Source organism: Chiroxiphia lanceolata, chromosome 28, assembly GCF_009829145.1.
Source record: "Chiroxiphia lanceolata isolate bChiLan1 chromosome 28, bChiLan1.pri, whole genome shotgun sequence".
Taxonomy (NCBI): Eukaryota; Metazoa; Chordata; class Aves; order Passeriformes; family Pipridae; genus Chiroxiphia; species Chiroxiphia lanceolata.
In genome coordinates, this window is record NC_045664.1 from 4,229,650 (window position 1) to 4,250,429 (window position 20,780).

At 48.4% G+C, this 20,780-nt stretch overlaps 1 protein-coding gene across 2 annotated transcripts in view; it reads left to right on the top strand.

Annotated features, from left to right (window-relative positions):
• The window catches only part of UNC5D (unc-5 netrin receptor D), a 95,094-nt gene extending 83,448 nt beyond the window's left edge, over nt 1–11,646 (top strand). For both annotated transcript variants that reach the window (XM_032712717.1, XM_032712718.1), the window contains 4 exons: nt 446–595; nt 2,980–3,144; nt 4,636–4,814; nt 5,888–11,646. In XM_032712717.1, coding sequence (XP_032568608.1) covers nt 446–595; nt 2,980–3,144; nt 4,636–4,814; nt 5,888–6,092 — 699 coding nt within the window. In that variant the 3' untranslated portion in view covers nt 6,093–11,646. The remainder of the gene's footprint in view (nt 1–445; nt 596–2,979; nt 3,145–4,635; nt 4,815–5,887) is intronic.
• Nucleotides 11,647–20,780: the final 9,134 nt, after the last annotated feature.

The window sequence follows — 20,780 nt, forward strand, 5'->3', positions numbered from 1 at the left end:
CACAGAATTACATAAAAATGTAGCTGGGAACAGACCTCTGGAGGACTGTAATACAAACTCCTGCTCCAAGTCTGCCCTTCAGACTGCTCAGGGTCTTGTCCAGTGACTCTGAAGAGGCCCCAGAGAGGAGAACTGAGGCTGAATTGTTTGACCTGGTGTGTTCTCCTGGTGGGGGTTTGTGTTTGAGTGCTCTGAAAGCCCTGGGAGAGGTTTCCCAGCCAAGCTGCTGCTGGCTCCAGCTGCAGGCACTGCTTTGGGTTGTCCCTGTGCCTTTGAGTGCCTTTTAACTGGGATGGGGGTGTACAAACACCAGTCCCATCCCCTGGCCCACGAGAGGAACCCTCCTGGTGTGCTGTGGGTGACCCAGACACCTTTGGACAGGTGAACTCTGGAGATTTGGGGTTTGTTCCTAATACTGACACAATTCTCTCCTCTGCCCCTGCAGGAGGTGGTTTCAGATGAAAGGCTCCAAGGAGGACAATTGCTGGAGGAACCCAAACTCCTGCATTTTAAAGGAAATACCTGCAGCCTCCAGATCTCAGTCCTCGATATCCCTCCCTTCCTTTGGAGAATTAAACCATTTACTGCATGTCAGGTACTTGGCAATTTTACCTCTTCAGGTTTGCACTGGGATGGGCAGAACCCAGATAAGGCAATGGTACCTTCTGTTTTGGTTTAAATCTCTTGGGCACGCAACAAAAATGAGTCAGAAGGCCAATATTCTTGTTAAAGCTTATCACTCCTGAAGATGTTTCTGATACCTGTTATTCCAGTTGTGAAACAACTGCGAATACTTGGCTGCAAATGACATTTAAATGTTAATCAGGAGTTGAAAGCGCAGCGTGCAGATACCAAGAATTAGAACTGAAGAGCTGCAAATTATTTTTTTCTGCACTCCATTAATTAAAGAGGCTGTTGAAAAGCGGAAAGGGAAAATCAAAACAAAGGAAGGATTTCTAAGGATGTGGGTTACTGGGAATCAGAAGTGATGTGCTGGCACATGGAGTGGGCTGGTCTTAAAATACAGAACTCAATTAGACTCTATAATCTCCCTTTTCCCAGAAGCAGAGAGACAATTATCTATCATTCAGTATTTTGGCAAAAAAACTGTTTTAAATGTGTTGCCATGTTCTCCAAAACATGAGTGTAATGGGCTCTGAAACTTATAAACACAGATCCACAGCCAGATGAAGTCTTACCTCATTAGGAATATAGGGATAATTTATGCTTCAACTTAAAAAGTGAGGGAAACCAAATCATTTTCAGCTTCCTATGAAGAACAGCTTTTAAGTGTTTTGTTTGTTCTACTCACTGAACTGCATTTTAAAAACCAAACCACTCAGCATTAGGATGCCCCAGTACTACAGCAAATGCCCACCAGGAGCAGGACGTGCCCAAGCAGTGAAAATCATGGGAGTTTTCTCTAAATACAACAAATTGAGTTCTGCCTCATGGATGGAACACAGCTCCACACTTTGATTAATTTATTGCCTCTTGATCCTTGTCCAGGCCTGAAGAATAAATGTGTGTGACAGACTGAAATTCAACCTCAAAGTGCTGTTTAGAGTCTGATCAGAGCAGGGACTCGGGGTTAAATGTGCAAAACCTCTGCTGCCACAGTGGCTCTTACTGAACCAAAGGAATATTCCCATTTTATAACTGAGTGTAGTTGGCATGACTTGGCCAGCTCAGGAATACTGATAATTAGATAATTGTGTCTAAGAGGAACTGCAGAACCTGCACTGGCTTTGTGTTTCGCCCTCAGTGAGGTGTCTGGTGACAGCTCTGCTTTGGTTCCAGGCTCTTTAGAGATGAAAGGCTCGAGCTGTGCCCGTGGAGCTCCTTGCAGGGCTCCCTGGCTTCTCTCCCACGTCCCACCCTGTGCAGGCAGCTGCCTGTGAGGAGCAGAGGGGCCACAGCTGTGCTCCACCCGTGACACCACCCCGGGGCAGTGGGATGAGGAGAGAGGGGTGTCAGTGATCCCTCAGCTCGGGGGGATGAATCAATCCTGCTGCAGAGCAGTGGGTGGCAGGTGGTGCCAGGATTCCTCCAGACTCCGCGCAGGGTTTGTTTGTCCTGGCCCTGCTGCAGGAGCAGCTGCCGAGCTCTTGGCTCCCTTCCCACCCCGCTCCCGAGGAACTGGGGGAACCCTTGGGAACTGGGAGCAGGCAGGGGCGGTGAACAGTGTGATAAGAAGCCAGGCAGGCACCTTTGGGGGCTGAAAGCCGCTGTGTTCCCCCATCTCGTGTCCCTCGGAGGATCCGGGCTCTGTCTGGAGCTGGGAGATGATTTACATTCCCTGTCTCTGCTGGGAACTTAATTATAAAGGCAGAATGAAACTGAAAGCATTTCTGGAATACTTGAACCACTCATCCTTCACCACACGTTGTCCCTCTGTATTGTTTCGTGTGATTCTTTTCGGCTGAGTGATTCTTCCACTCGGGATGAAAGCAGAGATGATTACCCTGAAAAAAAATCTAATTATGGTTGCTCCACTTGTAACTTGTTTTGCTAATGTTTTCTTTATCAGTGTCAGTATCTTGCTACTGCTCCCAACCCAGGATCCAGCTGGGGCTGAAGAAAGGCACAGTTGGGGTGGTTCAGGTGGAAAAGGGGAGTCTGACAGAGCCAGGGCAGGTCTTGATGGGAAGGTCCTTTTTTTGGATTCTGCAGTACAAGGAACTGGCAGGGAGACACAGAGAAGAGTCAGGGTTCTGATCTCGGTAAGGAGGAGGTGAAGTGCAATATTTCCAAGTTTTAGGTGAGTCTCCCATCATTTGTTTCACTGGATGAAAGCTCAGCTCTCAGTAAAGGTGTTTATCAGTGGAATCGTCGCGGGTGGGCTTTGTGCTGCTGGGGGCTCGAAGGGATGTTCAGCAGAGCAGCAGGGAGGGGCCCTGGCTGTCCCTGCCCCCTGTCCCGTGTCCCTGCCCCCTGTCCCGTGTCCCTGACCCCTGTCCCGTGTCCCTGTCCCTGCAGGAGGTGCCGTTCTCTCGGGTGTGGCGCGGCAGTGCCCGGCCCCTGCTCTGTGCCTTCTCCCTGGAGCGCTACAGCCCCGGCACCACCCAGCTCAGCTGCAAGGTCTGTGTGAGGCAGCTCAAGGGCCACGAGCAGGTCCTGCACGTCCAGACCTCCATCCTCGAGGTAAGGGCTGCTCTCACCTGGCTTTGTTCCCTTGCTCTGTCACCTCCCACTCGCCCAGGTGGCTCCGAGCCCCGTCCAGCCTGGCCTTGGGGCGTCCACAGCTTCTCTGGACAACCAGATTCCATTTCCAGCAGAAATCAAAGCACGGAGATTCTGCAGCACTAAAAGCAGCTCCTGTTCGGGTCGGTGGTTGTGGTTTTCTTGCAAGAAGTTTTGGCAGAGTTTGCAGAGCCCTGGGAGTTGAACACGGGTGCTCACAGTGTCTCCTGGGCACTGGAGCATTGCTCACTGGTAAAAGAAATCAAACCCAGAGTCAAGCAGGCTGTGATCTGTCCTAGAGCAGTGAAAACTTTGTTGATTAATCCAGATTAGTAGTTCTGGGTTAAAGCTGTCCACCCACTGCTGAATGCTCTCTGCAGAGAATGCAGCAACTGCACAAGAGAACCACCAACATCATCCTGTATCAAAAATCCTCAGAGTATGGCCAGGTGTTTTTCTGGTTCTTTACTGTTATTTCATACAGATCTTCTGTTGTTTTCTGTGTGTCTCACTGCAGTGTTGCTACTGCCTTGTATTTCCTCTCTCTGGATTTTTTTTAAGGGTCCCATCCATACACAAGTCCCCAGAGCATGTCAGAGTTCTGCCTTCAAACAAATTTGCTGGTACAGAGGGCTTTCTCATGCCTATCTCCAGCAGGGATTGAAGAGGGAGGATAATTTGACTGCAGAATAAATACAAACCCAACAACTGCTCACTGAGTTGCTCACTGGGATACAATTCCCAGAGCTGCCCAGGTCGCTGTCGCTTATCTCCCATGTGCAGGGGATGGAAATCCACTCTGTTGTGCATATTTAACATAACCAGGCAGAGCTGAGGTATCTCCAGCACCTACTGCTGTGCATGGCTGGCTCTGGGGATGTGTCAGAAATGCTCTATGAGGAGACTCCACCTCTGTCAGTTGGTATTGATGCTGCTCAGAGGGATAAAGCACTGAAATGGGGCTCTGGCACACGGGACTGGGGTCATTCCACAGCAGAAGGGGGGACAGATCTACAGAGGGCCTGGATTCCAAGGGGGTTGGGAGGACTGAGGTTCTTGGAGAATTCAGGTGGTTTTAAAAAAATTAAAAAAAAAAACCACACAAAAAAGAAAACACAAAAAACCCCACAAACCACGACTGAGAGATTTGCATGTCCATATTTGAGGCTTAAGCAGTGGAAGGTTTAGAGACCCATCACTGCTCTGTTTGACTCCATCTCTAACACAAAATTACCCAAAAAACCAAAACTCCTAGAAGGGGAGAATATTACTATTTTAAATGCTTTTATACACAAGTCTTTATGATGTTCTGGGAGCTCCTCCACAACCCAAAAAGCCCCACCTCTTACCTATTTAATTTTCTGCTGGCAATTCTGCGAGCTACAGGGAGGAACCTCAGGCTCGGGTTTGAATCCTTGAATCCAACTTGCTTTGCTCTCCCGTTCCCTGCAGAGTGAAAGAGAAACCATCACCTTCTTTGCACACGACGACAGCAACTTCCCTGCCCAGGTGGGTCCCAAGGCTTTCAAAATCCCCTTCTCCATCCGGCAGCGGATCTGCGCCACCTTCGACACCCCCAGCGCCAAGGGCAAGGACTGGCAGATGCTGGCACAGAAAAACAGCATCAACAGGTGAGGGAGGGGAGCACTGACCTGGGAAAGGGGGATAATCGGCTGGTGGGGGGTTGGTTGTTTGCCAGGGTTAATTAAGGAGTCATTAAGGGACTCTCAAGTACCTGCTTTTATCTACAAACAGCCGCAGGGAACAGGAGCTTCTCCCTTTGGAGGGCAGTTCTTTGCTCTGGACACAAGTCTTGGTGAAGTCCAAGACTTCAGTAGGAGGATTTTGGCTCTCTTGTCTACTAAGAAAAAGTTTTAAGAGGCTGCATGTTTTCTTTCTCAAAAAAAAATTTAAAAAAAAATCCCATGACCTGTTGTTCTGGCTCCTGCTGATTTGTTTTGGGTTCCAAAATGAATATTGCAGATTTGTTTGTTTGGTTTTTTTAAGGAAAAGACAGTCACGCTCTCCTGTTAGGGGTAATAATAGTATTATGATTATTAGAACTGAAAGATGCTGTAAAAACCAATTTACTATTTACTTTGCTTCTTCTGCTTGGGTGAATTAAATTGGCAGAGGAAGTTCACTGACAGAAATAGCCATAAATATGTTCCCAGGAGAGCACAGCAATACTTAAATCAAGCAAACTGACTTGCCATTGACTTGTTGCCGTGCATGGGAATCTCCACAAGCCACATCTGAACCAAAAAAAAACCTGTTTATGGTAAACACACTTTCTTTTACCGAATTCTTTGTGAATATCGCCCCTGCAGAGCCCTAAAATCTGCATATTAATAAACCACAGATTGACAAACTAAAAGATGTCGGGTCTTTACGTAATCACAAGCATCAGTTGATGTTATGTAAATCCTCTGCCTGTCAAATCCTTTGCTGAATTTCCTAATGATGCTTTCCAGGCTCGTTTCCTCATTTCCACGGGGCTGGGGCTGCAGCATTCCTGGGCCAGTCCCCTGGTCATTGTCCCTCTGCTAAAATTGGGCAGGGGACACCTGAGGAATAAATGCCCCAGGGTGGGGGGTCCTCTCCAGGGCTCCTCAGCTCAGCCCCCCCAGCTGCTGCTGGAGGGTTTTGGGCAGTGGCAGCTGCTCCTCATCCTCTTCACCCCCCTCTTCCTCCCTCCCCGCAGGAATCTCTCCTACTTTGCCACCCAGAGCAGCCCCTCCGCCGTCATCCTGGACCTGTGGGAAGCCCGGCACCAGCAGGACGGGGACCTGGACTCGCTGGCCTGTGCCCTGGAGGAGATTGGGAGGACACACTCCCAACTCCCCGACCCCCCAGAGCCCGAGCTGGAGGAGCCCGACTTCAGCTACAGCCGCCAGAACGGGCTTTAGTCCCTTCCCCCTCCAGAACTCTGGGACTGTGACACTGGAGGGAGGAAGGAAGGGGGTTCTGCACCCGTGGGTGCCCCGTCCCACAGAGCAGTTTGCAGGGGGAGGAGCAGAAGCAGCCCTGCTTAAAAAAATCACCTGGTGGTGAGGAAAACACGACCTTCTCCCCCGTCCTCCCCTCCTTTAAAACTCGCCTGGTAAAGTCCAAAACAAAATCTGCACATCTGTCAATCCTGGGGCAGGAAGGGGAAAACACAGAGCCCGTGGGAGGTAAATGTTCTGACAGTGTATAGTTAGGAACAGTAATGCTGATATAATGCCCAGTGAAAATCAACAAATATGATGGTGGATGTTTAGAGCCACTGGAGGTTAATCCTGGTTTAAAGGTTTGTCTCTTCCAGAGTGGTTTAAAATCCCATTTGAGAGCATCACGTTGTCACTTTATGTCTGCTACAGGAAAACTGACAATTTGGCCTTATCCTGTTCAGATGTTTGAGGAATTAGAAGATTCTCGTAATTATTCCATATCATGTGTATCCAAACCATTTCTTTTAAAAATTCAATCCCTTAGTGAATGTACATTTGCTGCAGAGCTTTCCTGCCTGCTCTGTTCCCAAAATTACAGACCAAAACCCCTCTCTGTGAAATTGGGGTGTTGCACACGCAAGAGGAACTTTCTAATTTTCTTGGTTTGCAAACTCTGACTTAGTCAAAAGCTGTTTCCTTGGGGGGGGTGGATTTAAATAACCAAATAACACGTGGGAAATTTCCAGCCCTACTTTAGCAAGTTTACACATTTTTTTTTTTTTTTATTTTATTATTCCTTCATGTTCTGGGGTTAAACTAAGTGAAGGTGAAGTCAATCAGCACAGCTTAATTTTGGTTTGGTTTCAGGCTGAAACAATAAACCCCACCTGGTACTGCCAGAAATGGGCTTGATTCCTTTGCACAGCTTGGGAATGCCAGGGATGTAAAGCTGGCTGGGTTTAGCCACAATTTGCATTTCCCACCCCAGTCAGAATCCAGCTGGAGAATTCGCCTTATTTTTTTACCCATTTCATACAAATCTAATTTCTTACTTCGACCAAACCAAAAAGAGCTGTCACTGTGAGCAGGGGGCCTGGTGGGACTGGTGCTGAACCAAATTTAACCCCTATTTTCACTCCTGTCCTTTACAATCAGCCAAGGTGCTCCTTGGGTCGGTGTGGGCAGCAGGAGCACGTCCAGGAGAAAGCAGGAACAGAAAGGAGGCTTCAGGAGCTTTATGGAAATGAAAGGAACTGAAAAGGGGCATTCTGGGGCTTTTTCACCCTTGTTTTTTGCCCAGAGCTGCACAATAGGCCACAGGGTAGGTACAGAGAGCAAATCTCTTAATAATCTGAAGCTGTTCTTTACCCAGGATTCCAGGTCTGAAAAGTCTGACCTACAACTCTGGACTTGTTCCTGCTGCTCTGGAACTGCAAATGTCATTATTGCCTTCCCAGCTCAGCAGGCTTGGAATAGTCTGAGACTTATAGATACTGAGACTTCTGCAAAGGTTTTCTGCACTTTAGGATTTCACAGAGCCTGACAGGCTGGTGGCTGTTTGCAGGGGGAGCAGGTTTGGGGCTGAGACACAAACACCAGCTCGTTTGGCAGCAGGCTGTCACTGCTTTTAGCAGCACATGGTTCTATCTGGGTTTGAATTACATTTCTAGTGACTGCCAGTCCTCCTCCTCCTCAGGAACCTGTTCTTCATTGGACAAAATGCTGGGAATTAGGGGAAAAAAAAAAAAGGCCAAAATAAGGAATGGCACCCAGAGCTGCTGTTGTCTGGGAAACCAGCTCCAGCCTCTCTCCAGCAGGGAATTTGTTCTCAGCTCCTCAGCTCAGAGCTCAGGAACACTGAGACAAACCCAGCAGCTCCCTGGGCTGGTGTCCTCCAAAATCCAGGTTCCCAGGACATCCAGTGCCTGAAAAGGAATAAATGTTTAACTCTGACAATGCCAGAAAGGAAACTCCTCCTCCGTGGCCGAGGGCAGGGCTGCCTTTGCTGCTACCCCTCAGGTTTTGTTCCCTGTTTTTATCTTCACTTTGGCTAAAGCAGCTTCTTTGTTACTGATCTTAAACTCTGAGAGTCTGATCAACAGCTCTTGAGTTTTTCTGCCTGTTGTGGGTTGTTTTGACGCTCTTGTGCTGTTCCAGTGAACCAGAAATGCCCCAATATTGCACATTTCCTTTGCTCTTAAACAGACTTCCTGGAGCTCTGTGTACATACATAGGATTTGATCCAAAATGCAGATGTAGAGGAGCACCTGAAGCAGGATTAGGGGCCAGAACCTAAAAACGTATTCCTTTCTCCCATTTTATAAATTATTGCATTTGAAAAACAATTTTCACCAACTAGAAGATAAGAGAAATGTAATTTTGCACACTTTAGATTCCATCTGGCTGCCCTGAGTCTGATCAGGTGCAACAGCCATTTTGATTTTACATCACCAAAGAATCTGCTCTAATATATTTTCATCTTCCTAAGCACAGGTACTCCTGTGCTGTGAGTCATTTAAGACTAATAGTTGCATTCTAAAAATGACTTACAGTTGTGTCAGCACAACGTGCAGCCCCAGCTCTGCCAGCCCCAGCACCATAAAGCTCATTTTGCAGTCTGTACAACCCTGAGCTCCCACAAAAATTTTATTGGCCTTTTTGTAAGAGATGAAAAGATATCAACACAATTCCCTTCAAACACGGGGAGCTGGGTTTGTTATTATTTTTGTCTCTGGCAGCAGCTGCTCTCCCCCTCTCCGGGCATCGCTGGCCTGCAGCAGGTTCAGAGAAGCTTGTTCAGCATAAATCACTCAAACATGGATCCTGTAGGACTCCAGGGTATTAACAGCACACCAAAGGGCCATTCTTTTCTTCCCACTTGTGAGTTTTAACACATTCAGCAACAGATAAATTCCAGAGCATATTTCTCACCACAAAAAAATCCAGCTTTGTGTGCACAGAGAACTAGAACAGGGGAGTAACTGTGCTGGCTGCCTGTTCACCAGGTCAAACCTTTTTTTTTTTTTTTTTTCCAGGCTGTTTTTGCCTGTAAAACACAGATTTAAGCAAAGGGGCTGCTTAGTTCTTGGAAGGTAATTAACTGAGTGGAAAAACAGGAAAGTAGATTTCCAAGTCCTTACCGGCCGTGAACGACCTCGAGAGTTCACCTTTCTGGCCTTTCTCTAATTTCACTGATCCCCAGGAATTTCTCCACTTGTTCCCCAGCAGCAGAGGTGGTGGGAATAACTCACCGAGGGCCTTTGCCACGTTAACCCAGCTGAGGGAGGTTTTCCAGGGGTTGTTCATTTCTGGGCTGTGGTTTGGTGGAATTACTCCCTCGACACCGTCCTTGTTTCAGCAGAGGCTGGAGGCTTTTCCAGGGCAGCAGTGAAATGGCACCTCTGGCCCTTTCTGGAAAAGTAACAGTGGTCTAATTAAAATGACTGAAAGGATTCCTGAGCAAACACAATAACTTAAAACACACAACACCTGTAGCCACAAACAACACTCAATATGCTGGCGAACATCACGAATCATTTTCCAGTAATGCCTTTTCTCTCATTGCCAATACCAGCAGAAATGGTAGCAAAAATCTCCTTTCCAACACGAGACAGAAAGAAATCAGTCACTCTAAGATTAAAGACTCACTTAGAGAATTGTTTGGTAGTGACAGTGTCTGCAGTGCAGGAGGCAGAACCCGAGTTCTGCTCCTTGCCACGAGTCAAGGAAAAACCTTTATCCGTACCCGTGTTCACTGTTCTGTCCAAGAATAACATAAGTGTCTAGGAACTTGCCACTATATTTTTTGTATTAGAGGTGAATAGTACAGACTCTACTAGTGTTTCTTGTCTGGGGCTCGGGGGGGGTAGGGGGTGTTGTTGTAATTTTCGAGCTGTTGCAAAAGCTGCTTTAACTGAGCTGTCGAGTTGTCTTGACTGGTTTGTGCTTTACAAGGGCGAGCCCGGGCGAGCTGGAGCTCACCTCGTGTCCCGGGGGAGCTGGAGCTGAAGTCACCTGTGAGCCATGGCCAGGGCACAGGGGGCAGCTGGGCTGTCCCTGCCCTGGCCCAGCCGGAGCCTCCCCTCCCGTGTCAGCAGCCGCTTCCTTCGTCCGCCCCGCCGTGAACCCCTGGGTGCAGAACTGTCCTTGGGCAGACCCCAGGAGATGCCAACCCCCTGTTCCCTGCTCTCTGTACATGAATCTCGCTGTCCAGCCCTGGGTGTGGCACCAAGGGGAGTCAGAGGGTGCTCTGCACCCAGCCTGGCTCGAGCTGTTGTGGCCCGGCGGGAGGGGAGGACGCGGATCTCACAGCCAGGGGACCTGCCCTGGAAAGGGGAATGTGCCCTCCCAGATCCTCCCAGGGAGCTGCCTGGTGCTTGGGGTTTGCAGTTTAAAACATCCTGACCCCTGGTACTCCCCACGCTGATATCTGGAGTGTTAACCCTGGGGTGGTGACACCTTTTCACCGATTCCTTCGGTTTTCCCCCCATTTGGGCGCTGAAGGTGGAGGGGGAGGGAGCAATATTTGGAGGTGAAGCTGTAGATCTTTGCATCCTTTCCACTAAAACCCCGTCCCTGAACCTCCCAGAGTTCCCTGGCTGCATCCCTGAGCAGTACATACACACACAGGTAAATGCCTCAGAGATTGACTCCTGACATCACGGAATTTGTGACCTGGGAGATGGAGTTGCCTCCTCCCACCTCTTAATCCAATTCATCCCATTCTGATCCCATTTGATAACCTGGCTCCAAAACCATTAATTGTGCACCTTCTGTTGATTTGGATGAAGTAAAATTGGACTGGTCAGACTCAGAGCAGTGTTACACACCACAAGAGCTAACAAGAAAAAAAAAATTCCCATTGCATTTTCAACTTGGAAAACTTTTGACCAGCCCTTTGGTGAAAAGAGGAGGGGGAACTTCACCCTGACCACACAAAATGTAAATTACTTTTTAAAAAGTGAAAACAAACAAACAAACAAAACACAAATATTCCTCTAGAGAGACCTATTTTCTCTTCTGCTCCCTTATTTTTGTGATGAGTAGGTTCTGAAAACGTTGGTTCTGGGCTCATGTGACTGAGCATCCTTCCCTCCCCCAGGTCCAGTGTGGTTAGAACTGAAGGAGAGCAGAGGTTTGAACCCTTTCTTTAGTATGAAGCTGAAGGAGCAGGGAGGAGAGACAGAACATGAAATCAAAAGCATGGCCTTGGCTTCATACCACACTTTCTGTGCCTTGTTCTATCAATGTAAATTCTGAATGTTGTACAGTAAAATATTTGGGAAAGACTCCTTGGAAAAGGCTGCACTGGCTTCTTTTTTTCAGCACATGTACATATATAAATATATATACATATATATATTTGGTAATGCCAACCAGCTGTGTTATATTGTACTGAGAGAGTGACCCTGGGAGGTTTTGGGTGTTTTCTGGAGGGGCTGCAGAGCTGTGGCCCCAGCCTTTTGGAGAGACATGTACAGGTGGGGACTCCTGCATATCAGTTATTTATGAATAAAGAGTCTTTTACTGACCTTTTGGAGCACGTTTGTTCCTGTGGGAAAACAGGAGGGGGGCTGAGCTGAGCACTCTGGGAGGCTGGGCTGGGTTTGTGCTGGAAAACTCTGTGCTGGGCACCTTTTTCCTGGGGAAAAAAAAAAAAGAATTAAAATCTACAGGAATAGGACCAGAAGTGTGGCTTGGGCTGGCGACAGAGAGAAGAAGGGGAGGAGAAGATTCTCTCCCTGCCTGTGTTTATTTTTTGTTGTGTTTTAGGGCCATTTGGTTGCTGACTCAAATGCTGTAACCCTTCTGTTGTGACAGGAGGCGACACTGGAGAGAACTCCTGGTTACAAACACCCCAGACTAATTTAAACCAAACTGAATCAATCCCAATCTGCTCTGCTGAGGGAGTTTGGGCTTTTTTTTCCCTCTTCCGAGATATCATTTGGATTGTATATATTTTACTCCAGTACTTATCACAGCTTCAAGGCTATTTTCCCTTATTTTGCTTTATTTCTTTGCTCTTTTTTTCCCCTGCCAGCCTGACTCACTAAATAACAGCATCATAGAGTCAAACCTTAAATCACGGGCAGTGCCTGAAGTCCTGCAGAAAGCTTTGTTAGAAAAACGTGCAAATAAATCACCAATTCTTTAAAAATGCCTCCAGAGTTCAAAAATCAGCTTTAAAGCAGGCCCTTTAAAGAATTCAGTTTCTTATACCAGAAATATTCAAAGAGTTTTGTTTTGAGTCGTCGGCAGGAGCCCAGACTGGGCTGTGCACGAGGGCTCCCAGCTCCTCATCACACCTGGTAGAAGGTAATCCTGCTGCAGAATTAGGGAGAAGGGCAGCTGAGGAGCAGCCACTGAAATCAGGGTGAGAGCTGAGAAATTCTCGTGGTGGAAAAAAGGTAGAACCAGCTTGGGAAGGGGGGTGTAAAAAACCCAGGTACAGGTGGGCACACCCTCCGACACCCCCCTCCAGGTGAGTCTTGTGCCAAAACCCCCCCAGGCTGTGCAGGATGTCAGTGTTTCCCTCCCTTTTAGCAGGATAACCAGCTCATTAAATCTTCCCATGAAGGTTATTTTCTTACCGAGTGACAGATCTAAAGATTTACGTGCCCCATCCGTCACCTGCCTTCTCCCTCCTGCTTATCCCTTTGTATTTGTTAATGGCCTTTCCCTTGTTATATAATCCTGTCAGGGGTGTTAAAATACCTCTCAGGACTGTTCATTTGGTCTAAATCATCCAGCCTGCCCCTGTGACAGCAGAGCTGGTGTGGGAAGGAGCCCTGTCCTGTCCTCCAGTAATTGTCACCACATGATAAGAAGGTGTAAGATTTAATAAGGTCATAAAGCAGAATGGCAGGAGCTGGTGTCACAGGTATTTTTTTTTCATTACCGTCCAGAAAATCTGGATTCAGTGGGACAATAAATTACAACAATTGAGCAGAAACGACCCGTTTGATTATTCAAAGTCTTTCCAGCTGCCTGGGGAGAGCAGCAGGGCCGGGAGCAACCTCTGCCACCCCCAGAGCACTCAAACCACTGCTCCCCGGGCCACCCAACTGCCTCTGCTGAGCTCAACAGCCACAACCAGGCTCCAAAGCAGTGCAAGAGCAGCAAGTTGTTTAGTTCTGAATGCACTGAAGGTGGTGGAGGCAAATATTCCTGTCAAACTCGGGCACATCCCTGTCCGAGCGCTCAGGGCTGGCTGGGGGCTGCCAGGGGATGACAAGTTTCCAGTGCAGACGCCAAAAATCAACACCAGGGTAAAACAAAACCAATAAACCCCAGAAAAATAAAGATGCTCCCCTCCCCTCACAGATATTTTCCTCCTCCAATCAGCCACAAGCCCCCTTTATCTCATCCTCTCCTGTCCTCGAGCTCTGGGCAGCTTCGGAAGCAACAACTACAACGACAAGAACAGACCTTGAACCCACACTCACTCTGAAGCTCAGCTTTGCCTGCACCCCATGGGCTCCACGTTACAGCCCTTCCAAAAACACAGATCCAAGTCCCCCCCACGACACACATCCCTGGGGAACACATGAACCACTGGGATCACTCCTGGGACACCTTGGGAAAGAATCTGACTTTTTGAAGCTGCTAATTAGCAGCTGAGGTCTCTTGAGAAATGCCATCCTGTTTGTGGGGGACAAACACCTCCGAAAGTAGGACCCTCCATTTCTTTATCCCCATTTCATGTATATACAGGGGTATTTTCCCTCTCATTACCTGGAAACAGTTGGGTTTGCTGCTCGTGCTTGCCCACGGCTAACAATTATTTACTGCTCATTATCATGATCTTCTGTCACATCCAGGGGACTGGGATTGAGCAGGAAACAAGCAACAGAGATCCTGGGCTTCTGGAAACACCCAGAATATTAAAATTGAAGGGAAGAAGAAGTACATTAAGCTTTGGCTTGATTTACAAACTTTCCGAGGAGCGACAGTTGTTCCTTAAAGGATTTGTTATGATCAAACTAATTTATGGGGTTGTTACAGTGGTGAAACCTCTGCATTTAACATTTATGGGGAAAGAACTTCACAGTTTTGCTTCGTGGAGATTCAATTAAAATTTGACTCAGGGAAAAGCTGCTGCAATTTTCCCCCTCACATTTCGTCCTTCACTGATCACTTTTCTTTTTAATACTCCCTGCCTGGTGAAACACTGGGAGAAGCCCTTTGCAAACAGCAGCCTCATTAAAGCCCCACAGTTCACAGAGATTACAGATGGGCATCAGAAATGGAGGGATGCTGCCCTTTTGTCCTGGTTAGAACAGCTGGGACCAGTTCATCACTGGATGGGTGTAACCCAAAACTGGGTATTCCAGAGCCTTCCATGCCATTGCCCAGAAACTGTTCTCAATGAACCATTTACACCCTCTGCCCAGAGCAGCCCTGACCCCTCAGGGTGTGAACTGAGTGTTCAGAGGCCTGGGAGACAGGAGGGTGCTCCTGTCCTCACCCCCAGTGTGGAACTGGGAGACAGGAGGGTGCTCCTGTCCTCACCCCCAGTGTGGAACTGGGAGACAGGAGGGTGCTCCTGTCCTCACCCCCAGTGTGGAACTGGGAGACAGGAGGGTGCTCCTGTGCTCACCCCCAGTGTGGAACTGGGAGACAGGAGGGTGCTCCTGTCCTCACCCCCAGTGTGGAACTGGGAGACAGGAGGGTGCTCCTGTGCTCACACCCACTGTGGAACTGGGAGACAGGAGGGTGCTCCTGTCCTCACCCCCAGTGTGGAACTGGGAGACAGGAGAGTGCTCCTGTCCTCACCCCCAGTGTGGAACTGGGAGACAGGAGGGTGCTCCTGTGCTCACCCCCACTGTGGAACTGGGAGACAGGAGGGTGCTCCTGTCCTCACCCCCACTGTGGAACTGGGAGACAGGAGGGTGCTCCTGTGCTCACCCCCAGTGTGGAACTGGGAGACAGGAGGGTGCTCCTGTGCTCACCCCCAGTGTGGAACTGGGAGACAGGAGGGTGCTCCTGTCCTCACACCCACTGTGGAACTCCCCAGCCTGAGGGAGGTGCTGGGCATTCCTGCCTGAACCTGAGGATAGAGAATCTTGGGGTCTTGGGACTTTTTTGACCACTCCTGGGATCCAGAGAAGGGCTGTGACCACCTCTCTCAACCAGACTGAGACCACCACTCTTGCCCAGACTGCACCAGCACTCTCACCAACAGGTTTTTCCCTCTCCTTTTCCTTTGGATTCAGGGGGCCCAACAAACACCACTCTGTTCATGCCCCAGGGTGCTGGGTTAGACATTTGGGTTTTGGGGGTTAAAACCAACTGTTTGTCTGTATAATCATATTTATTGTATTATTTTATTCAATTGTTATTCTGATTTATAATCTCTCTTTTGAGTTGGGTTCATTTCCCCTGCTGGTTCACCTTTAAACCAGCACACCTTTAAAAAGTGCATCCCCCCCCCATACTCCTGGAAGAACAAGTTCCCTGCTGCCTGTCATTTCTCTAAACAGGTGAGGAATCCATTATAAAATATCCCAGCCAGCCATGCCCCATTTTTCCCCGTGCTCATTGTAATCCCCTGTACCTGGTGCCATTAGCCATGCACGGGGGTAATGAGGCAGGCAAAGGTTATTCCTGGGGCCAGGCTGCAATGATGAGGGGCTGCCAGTGCAGGAGACTCACCCCGGGCTATCTGAAATTGAAATTTGGGCTTAAATTAATAACTCGACATGAGCCCAGACAGTAATGCTGCCTGTCCCCTGCAGGGCTGAAAATGTCTTTTGACATTAATAAAAAAAAAAAAAAAAAAGAAATAAAAAAAAGAAAGGGAGGGGGTGTTAACTCGGGCAGACAAGAGAGAGAAGAGGGAAGCAATGCACTGGGCTCTGCTGATGCCACGGGAATGTGGGAGGCAGGAAACACATGGAAAAAGGCCCTGCCTTGACTGCCTGACAGGCCAGGTGAATACCCAATGAAGGGTAATAAATCCCTCCGTCCTTCCCAACACCTGAAGGATTTGTTTTTATCACCAGCAAGGGAAATTGCCTCGCTGTCTTCATTATTGGAACAGCACCAGCAACGTTCCGAGGTGTTTTACAGAGCAGTTTGAAAAACACAAACCAAGCCTTGCTCCCAGAGCTGAAGGCTTTAGTCTGTGGAACTCAGTGGATGAAAAAACACGGTTTTTTTTAAACTGAGAGGAGATTTTAAAGCTATTTACCGTATTTTTCTTCCTTTTTTACAAGGCAAAATGCATTTAATGCCAGGCTGCACAGCCTGAGTGGCTGTGGGTTGGGACAGGAAGAATTGCTGGCCTGTCCCACTGTGCACATTTACACAGCTGGACACATCTGCAGGAGCCACATGAAGAATATTCACAGGAACAGGGACTCAAAATAAGTTATTTCTATTCCCAGTTCAGTTGCAGAAATTATGAGTGACTTGAGCGACTTTCTTCCAAACGAAGGAACATTTTCCTACATCACGGAAATTTAACAAGCCAAGGCAGTTATTTTACTGACTGCACACCCCTCCTTCCCTGCAAAGCTTCAATTAGGTTAAATGCATTTATCCCTTCAGAACTTTTCTGCTCATCACCCATCAAGCTGAAGAAAAAGTTCCAAAGGATGGGTTTTATTCCCTCCCCCGAAGAGTTCATTGGCCTGGAGAGGGAAGGGCCTCGTGCAAGGCACAGTCCCATGGGATCAGTGCTCCAGGGGCACTCAGGGAAGGGGATGGACACATCTCCTCCTGCTCCCAGTCCGTGCCCCTCCTCTAATCACTCACACTGTGGGTTTGGAAACCTGGTCCTGTTGTCCCACTGAACTCTGCCTTGTCAGGACAGCTTTGTCACTCATAAATACTGCAATGAGAACCAAAGGCTGCTCATGAAAGATTGATTCCTGGCAGTTCACTGACCCTTCCCTCGAGGCCTTTTATTCAAATTAGAGCAAACCCATCCTAGAAATCCGAGCATTAATTGTTAATAGTACAGGCTGCTGAAACACAGAGTCCTCGAGGAGCAGAGATCCAGGGCTGGCTTAAAGTGATACAGCCCAGCAGAAATTAAAGGCAATCAACAGAGCTGGAATTAATTAATTAATTCTCACATTCAGAACCAAACCGAGGCCTTTAATGGACCTTCCATTAATGTCATCAGTGTCCATGTTATTCAGATGGTTGGGTGGGACCTAAAAGTTCATCCAGGATTAATTTAATAGGATGTTACATACAAAGAAAAGCATTTCAATGTACAACCAAGAGCACAGTCCTGGAAAAGCTCAGCCACTCAGTGAGATGCTGCCTGCTTGCTTCCCCTCCAGATACACAAAATAACTCTTCTGAGGTGCTCACTGGCCTGACTCCTTTTGGAGGACGTGGAAAAGCAGCAGAGATTTAGAAACCAGGGTGCTCAGGAGTTAAAGGGGGTATCTCTGTCAGAGCTTAATCTCGAAGGAACTCCAGAGGTTTATAACAAGGAGAGCTCAGTCCAGATAAGGAAATAATGAGGAGATCATTTTTCTCTGGCCTGGAGCAATCTCAAGAAGGAATATCCCACTGGGGCTGAGCTGATCCCAGGGGAGGGCTGGCAGAGAGCTCTGATGTAAAGAGCCCTGGCACAGGCAGCACAGGGGACAGATTATTACCTTTCTTCTGCTTGGCTTGGTGAACACACTTCACTCACTGCTGTGTGACCAGCCCAGCCCCAGGAACCTGAGCTACCAACCCCCACAACCTCTTGTACAAACACCACTCTGGGCCTGAGTCTGCAAGGACTTTGGCACTGTAAAGCATGTGATGGGTACCAGGACAAATCTAACAGGATGCCCTCAAACAGCTCTGAAGACAAGGAGCAACTGCTCAGCAGATGTCACAGCCTCCCAGCCTCACCCTCTGCTGTATCACCCTCTGGGACTTCAGTGGGTAGCATTTAAATATTCTGTTTCAATTAATTCATTCAGCAGTTATTAAAATCAGTGTCCCCACCCCGACAGGCAGGAATGTGGCTGGAAAGACCTGACTTTCAGCTCAAGTCCACGGGCTACATCTGGAGTGGTGGGGAATAAGAACACTGTGATAGACTTTTGATCTGTCATTGAGAAGGTCACACATGAGAGAACCCTAAAGGACAGTCAAGGAGTAGGAATGGCAGAGAAATCCAGAATATCTGAAGTGGCACGTGCTAAACTCCTGATCCTGGGGGGGATGGACTCGGGCTGGGTTAGAGAAGAGGTCACAAGCCCACGACTGCCTGAGCCTTGCTGCAGCAGCTGCCAATGGAAGGGACAGATCTGAGCAAAGGAAAATGCACTGAGACCCACAAATTAATTGAACCCCATGCCTTGAGTCACCCAGGTCAAATACATCAACAACTGGACAAGGTTTGAGCTGGTGACAAAGATGCAAAACCACCCCACCAAGGCCACTGCCCAAACTATCCCTGTGCTCTGGGTTCCTGCACGTCGCCCACTGAGGAGCCTGTTCCACAACCCCCAAGGAAAAGCAACAGAGAACACATCCAGGGATTATTTTTTCCTTCCTTTCCCACAGCAACAAGTGGTTGACACCCATTTAAATATTCAGCAGTGCAAGTGTTCTGCTGTTTAGTCTCCTCACGTTGGCACGCCCTGGAAACACTGGCTCAGTTCACCTCAGATTTCCCAGCAGAAATAACACAAGTCTGGTGTGAACTGAACATTTGTGATAAGCAAACTTCCTCCTGCTGCTCAGGAGCTGAAACCTGAGCCCAGGCAGAACACACAGCTCTGTTTTTCCAAACGGCTGCTGCTCCCAGGCCCCTGCAGGGACCAGAAGCTTCATGGCTGAGCACCTGCTCTCCCAGCTCCCGAATTCTGCCCCTTCCAGCTGCTCGGGAACACCCTGAGAACACCCACTGCTGGGCTGAGGTGTGGGACACAGGGCAGGAGAGCCATCTAACTCCTCCCAGTGCCAAGGAACGGAGAAAATCTCTGGGTCCAGAGCAAGACACGGGGCTCTTGTCCACACACGAGCCCAGGAAAGCACCACTGCTGCTCCTGGGAACATTTCCCACTCATTTCTCCCCAGCAGGGACTGTTGTTGCTGCGTCAGACCCGGAGGGGATGCGGGGGAAGTGGAGAGGAGACGAGTGAGGAGTTGCCAAGAAGACGTAATAAATTCACTTTTCTGACACAGGACCAAGCTTGCCATTAAATGTCAAGTGCTGGATGAACAGCTGGAGGGGAACAAATCTCCGCTTCAACCCCTGGGCTCTGAGCAATAGATAGCAAAAATCCTCCCCCGGAAAGGCTCCCTCTAAATGGCAAACTGCTCCTGCTCGGTTTCGGGCTGGAGCTGACAGGGGACTCACAGCTAATCACAGGCTGCTGTTCCCCCCAGCACCTCTGCTAACAGAGCTGGAAACAATCACTTTGCATCCTGACAGGTAGGAGCCGAAATGATGCAGCGTGTCGGCTGCACCGGCACAGGGAACAAGGCAGAGCTGAGCTCAGGCAGCACACCAGGCACGAATACCCACATTTAAACCTTGCCCCAGCCAGTCCCAGACTTTAAACTGAGAAAAGAAAATCAAGAGGAGCAGATTCACAGCTGATTAGGCCAACCAAAGGGCCAGAGGAGGTGGCACCTGTGAGTGAACACCCCGAGGATCTCTCCCTGTATTTCAGAGATGCTGCCTTCTCCCCTGCCCCTAAATTTAGGTGAAAGTTTTGCCTGCTGCCCTGCAGAGGCTCAGCTGGGTCCCTCCTGTCCTTGTGCCTTCCCTGCCCTTGTGTTTTCCCCTCTAGGTGAGGCAGTGAACAGTCCAGAGACACGTCCAGCTCTGCAGAGTCTCCCCCGTGGACAGTCCAGCCCGAGGTGATGCTGCTCCGTACAGATAAAATGCCACCAAAATTAACAGGGACTTTCTTTCTCCCTTCCTTAATTTTTATTTTCCCCCACCCCCCATCAAGGAAGCCCATTGAAATTCAGCATCCATCCCAGCGAAGCACTCTGGTGCTGGGTGACCTTTGGGTGACATTTGCTTTGCATCTGTGCACCAGGAGAGACCAACTCAGCCTTTAAGGAGTCCCTAACCCAGCCCTGGCCCTGGCAGGGAATGGGAATGACTACTGGGATGGGTGGAATTCTCAGGGCATTGGAAGGCTCCTTAAATCAAAGCCCTGAACAGAGAAGTGAGGGGCAGAACCACAGATTTACTGATCATTTGTTTCTGCATGAGCATAATTCCAGCCTGAGAGAGTCCCTGTATTATGGTGTCATTGGCACCAAATAAAAGTAAGAATTCTTTAGCACAGTTGACAAAAAACAGTTACCTTGTAGGCTACCAGCTTTGTATGTTTAATATATTTAACCTATATTTATTCTACTTGTTGCAGTCTTACTGCCAACAAGCAAGTGATTCCTCCTGCTTAAAATGGGAAGTGAAAGACAAGAAAGAGGTGGAGCAAACCCCAGTACAGCCACGAAACAGTAGAGACAACAAAAATAACTCAGTTTCCAAAACTTTTCTAAATCATAAATTGGTTGCTATTTGGACGAGTTCTGTAGGATTCTTGACTTTAAAAAAAAATAAAATAAAGATAATGAGAAAATGAAACCTTTATAGCAAGCTCTCACAGTCTGGGCTTTCAAAATGCTTCTGTAAATAGAATTATCTGCTTCAGAGACATTAAACCCACCAGTGGAATCTCT